This window comes from Xiphophorus couchianus, chromosome 12 (assembly GCF_001444195.1).
Source record: "Xiphophorus couchianus chromosome 12, X_couchianus-1.0, whole genome shotgun sequence".
NCBI classification, from domain to species: Eukaryota; Metazoa; Chordata; class Actinopteri; order Cyprinodontiformes; family Poeciliidae; genus Xiphophorus; species Xiphophorus couchianus.
Genome location: NC_040239.1, coordinates 12,695,624 through 12,700,256, shown reverse-complemented (window position 1 = coordinate 12,700,256; position 4,633 = coordinate 12,695,624). Strand labels below are relative to the sequence as shown.

The 4,633-nt window shown below is 42.6% G+C and overlaps 1 protein-coding gene across 1 annotated transcript; it reads right to left on the bottom strand.

Moving 5' to 3' along the window:
- Positions 1–1,935: 1,935 nt before the first annotated feature.
- On the bottom strand, positions 1,936–3,452 carry gadd45ga (growth arrest and DNA-damage-inducible, gamma a). Its single transcript, XM_028035009.1, has 4 exons — positions 3,336–3,452; positions 3,128–3,229; positions 2,804–3,014; positions 1,936–2,684 (listed from the first exon to the last, which is right to left on the bottom strand). Exons 1-4 carry the CDS (start codon positions 3,386–3,388, stop codon positions 2,571–2,573), a joined length of 480 nt encoding a protein of 159 aa, XP_027890810.1. The 5' UTR covers positions 3,389–3,452; the 3' UTR covers positions 1,936–2,570.
- Positions 3,453–4,633: the final 1,181 nt, after the last annotated feature.

Genomic DNA, 4,633 nt, shown 5'->3' with positions numbered 1-4,633 from the left:
TGTGTAGTAGATACTGTGTTTCAGCTTTCAGTCATGTTCCAGTTTCATGTTCAATCATCCCTGTGTTCAGAATGCCACAGAATAGTATTAGTACCTCAACAGACCAGTGGTTCTGTTTATCAGACTGAAATCACCATCTGCAGTTTTCACACTACTATGAGAATGATTAGGTTGGTTTTTTTCAGCAGTTATAGTAATTTAGAGAGATTTTAGTGCAGGTAAGCATTAAAGTAAGTGAAGAGAGTAAAACCCATGGAAATTCCCTCTAGTTATTGTCTACAAGTTGCATTTTAACATAATTCTGTCTAAGAGAAGCTTCCTCTGTTCTTAGAATGCTGCGCAGTTACCTCCATTAGTCCCAGCTGTCTCTCTCTCTTTTCTCTCTCTCTCTCTCTCTCTCTCTCTCTCTCTCACTCTCACTCTCTTTCGTTGTGTGTAGGCGTGTGTGTGTATTGTTCAGGGTTGGCCATGGGTGCACATACAGGTGTAAGTACATGCTTGCTCATGTAAGTGCACATGCAGATTAGAATGCCCAGCAGTTGGATGGAGGCTGAAGACCCTTGCCAAGAAAATTGCAATGAGTTCCTCTAAGGGCTGCCATGGCTTTGATGTGGGCCATGAGTTACTGTCAGCCTCATGTCTGAGGCAACCACAACAGGCAAACACCTTCCCCTTACTCTACCTACCACTAATGACCATCATTCTCTCACCACTCTGCTGCAATTTCTTCCCACTTCTTAGAACGTGTATGTATCTGCAGCTGCAGAAATGTTGACAATGTAAGCATGTAGATGGCTTGTATTTTCTTAACTAAACATTTATCAAAGTCTGATATGCAGTTGAGTTTGCTTCTTGTTCTTCAACTTCTTGGCTATTTCTGTGCCATTACGAACACACATTTCAATATATTAGGACTTTATGTGTAGAAGACGTACACATGCTTTTCACATTTTGAAGTTCTATAAAACCTACTAAGACATGGTCATACCAAAGCTCAGGTGGAACAATCTACACGATTGCAATGATTCGTTTAGTCCACAATACAGATTTTTATGCAAAAGTGGCAAGAAGACAGAAATAAAGGGTTTGCGGTTTTGCTACAAGCCATGTGAGGGACACAGCAAACATGTGGCAGAAGGTGCTCTGTTCAGATGAGATGAGTCAGATGCACCAATTTGAAAATGTAAGTCAAACATGATGGTGGCTGCATCATGCCGTGGGGGTGCTTTTCTTCAGTCGGGACAGAGAAGACGGATGGAGCTATGCCAGGCAGCTCTTTAAAAAAAGCTGTTAAAGGCTGCAAAAGACTTCATTTTGAGAATTTCACATTCAATCAGGGAAACAGTCAAATAAGAAGCAACACTTGAAAATTTCTCTTCGCAGACACAGCAGTACATCAAACTTTATTAGGCTTGGATGGGCAAAAGTAATTTTCTAGATGTGCAAAGCTTGTAGAGCCGTGAGGTGGTCTGATGCTTGTCTTTAACGTTCACAAAAATGTTGAAAACTATTATGTTATTCCCCTTTGTAACACTGTAGTACTTTCTAAGTCTTATGCACAAAACTTGAATACTTTAAGTTTTCATCTGTTGCTTAGTAAAATGTGAAAAAGGTCAAGGGGTGTGAATACTTTTGCAAGTTACTGTAAGTCAGTATCTACATGCACACATCATATTCTGTCTGATTCTCAATTTTCTTCACTCGCTCCCCTTTTAAGTCACCAAATCATTTGATCTTTACTTTTCTGCTACTCACATTTGACTCCTTCACTCAGATTGTGCAGTAATCAGTCATGCAGCACTTCCTGACTTTTGTGTCTCTGCAGTGTGGTGCAGGTTCCCACATTCTGCTGCAACTTATGTCAGCTCTAGATACCATAGAATAGACTGATTGTGAAGACATAATGCGTAAAGAACTGAAACTTCTGAGAAGAGAGGAAGTTTGATCTCAAATGTTTATTCAGAAAACATTCAAAATGTGTACAATTCAAATAGTTATTGCATTGTTTTTATGCATATTTGAAAGTAAATACAATTAGTCCATGAATGTCTTGCTGGACAAGATGCAGCTAAAAAAATAATAACAATCAGGATTTGCAAGCTGAACAATTGCTTTTCCCAAGAACTTCCTGATTAATATATAGCTGCATTAAACAAGAAAAGTCCATGTAGACTCTTTTGGACACCATCTTCAGAACCACGATCTGACTAGCTCCGATGTAATCAGATTCAGTCCAACTTCCACACTTTCACAAGTCCACTGTATCTTTTCTCTGCAACCTGCTGCCCAGCTCCTCATACAGGCTCCTAATACCAGGCAGCGCCAGGTCACCACTTAATGCAACATCCAACACAGTCCAGCTCCTTCTCAGTGTCCACATGATCCAGTCAACACCTGACCTCTGGACTCCAGTCGTTGCCACTGGGTGATCCAGACCCAACATGCTGACCCAGAATGCTCTGGATTGGGGTGCAGTCACAGCCTCTTAATCCAGACAAGTGACGCAGAAAGGCTTGATTCCATCAACTGAAGGTTGACTTTTCCGTTCCATCATCCTGGGAACTGTCTCTTCAGCGCTCTGGGAGTGTGATGGTTGGCACCCAGTCATAGGCGCTGCGGCTCTCCTCGCAGAACAGGCTCAGCTTGTCCAGAGCAGGGTCTTTCCACGGGTTTGCACTGGGGCTCTGGAATAATGCACAAATGAAGACATTTAGAATCCTGACGAAAATGAGATAATTTACTGAAAAGTGGTGCATGCATGACTAAGTGGCCGCAGTGCACAGCAAGTCCGTGGTGAACGTACCGTGACGAGAATGCAGTGCGCGTCCTTAGGCTCGCCGCTGTCGTCTGCGCCCACCAGGTCGGCCAGACGATCGATGTCGTTGACCCGCACCACGTTGATGTCGTTGTCAAAGCAAAAAGCCTGGATGAGGGTGAAGTGGATCTGGAGCGCGATGTCGCACTCGTACTCCTCATCCGTGGCGAGGACGCAGAATGCCACGCTGTCTGGGTCGCTGTGCGGGGAAAAGATAAGACAGGTGATTAGTTGCACATCCTTGCACGCTTTTCAGCTCAACCCGTTCAAATTGCCATTTGCACTTTACTGAGAAAGAGACTGGATACTTACACATTCATGACTTTTGCAGACTCGTAAACTCCAACTGTGAGGTAGTCTTGCTTCTTAGCGGCGATCAGCAGCTCCTCTAGGGCTGCGCCTGCACTTTGCACCCTTGAAAGAAGAACGCACATCGTCAGAACACTGTGTACGACTAAAGAAGCAGTACACTCAGATTAAGCAGCTTCAATCGTGTTCTGTAATATAGTCAAATATTTACCTATCAGCGGTATACATTGTGTTTTCTTGTCCGTGGATTTCTTCCAGAGTCATAGTTATAATAAATCCAAGTGTGATCGAGTCGTTCAGTGATCCGGTAATAGTGCTGTGCTCTTCCCTGTGCTGTCTCTTGTGTTATTCTGAGCTCGGAAAAAGCCTGTGGGTGGCTTTATAGCCACGCCGGCGTAGTTTCTCGGCAATGGGCGGTCCTTCAGCCCCACATTACCTCTGTGCTGTTCCAACCATTGGGTCGGAGCAACCGGGGTAAAGCGAGGGTAAGGAGAGCAAAAGTCCCCGGCCAGTAATTTTTTTTTTTTTGTGCTAGAGCTGTTGAGTTGGAGCTGTTAACCCCACGTGGGCTAGATTTCACAGTTTCAAGAAATTCCCCACTCCCCCTCCCACCGCCGATTCCCTCCACCTTGGCTTGTCAACATCCAACATCACCAGAATGTACAAAAACTAAAAGTCTTGTTTGCAGAAGACTGATACAAAGAAGTCTGAATCATGTGAGTTCAGTTTGGGCACAATGCCATTAAAGAGAATCCTAAAATATATAAGACGCATGTCAAAATTACCTTTCTATATTTTGCTATTCACTAATTTACCTACATTATCAACATTATGTTGTACCCATGACGAAGAATCATTGGTTGCCGGTTTTGTAACGTTCTGCAGCAGCTGATGTTTTTCTATGACTATTACGACACCAGGGGGCAGTGCGGGGTACATTTCACACGATTAGCAGGCAGACAGTCAGTCCTGTGAAGAGACTGATCATGCATCCTGTCTGGTTTTTGGTTTGGGCGATAGCAGGGCTCACCGCCCAGGGTGTTGGAGCCTGGTGGGTTTTCAACAGAACTCAAAATCAGTTTCAATTCCCCCTCTGATCACACATAATTAGCATATTTAGCAGTGGTAAGCTAGTCCCAGAAATGTAATAATAATGTCATATAATTAGAAGAAGAAGAAGAAGAAGAAGAAGAAGAAGAAGATTGGATGAATGCATGACTAACTTGGTAAATAAATAAATAAAAATAATAAAAAATTATAAATCACAGATTTCATAATGTTTTCTAAAAACTTTTATTTGCAAAATCCTTACGTTTATTTTTGGCTCCGATCCTCGTTTATGCTAGTTGAGTCTCACAAAATTTGACAAATAAAAAATAACAATAAAAATTGTACTGAAAATATCCTTAAATTCAATGCAATGTACTGACGGAAGGACTTGCTGGGTTAAAAGGTCAGAAGGAAAAATTTAAATGGACAAAAGCATAGGGTGTGTGAGATGTCTGCCCG

Bases quoted from the DNA above. Each gene is read 5' to 3' on its own strand.
- gadd45ga (XM_028035009.1), bottom strand. From the start codon at position 3,388: ATGACTCTGGAAGAAATCCACGGACAAGAAAACACAATGTATACCGCT. The intron at 3,230-3,335 runs GTAAATATTTGA...TCTTCTTTCAAG, and splicing joins ACAATGTATACCGCTGATAG to GGTGCAAAGTGCAGGCGCAG. The intron at 2,685-2,803 runs GTACGTTCACCA...GCATTATTCCAG, and splicing joins CGCACTGCATTCTCGTCACG to AGCCCCAGTGCAAACCCGTG.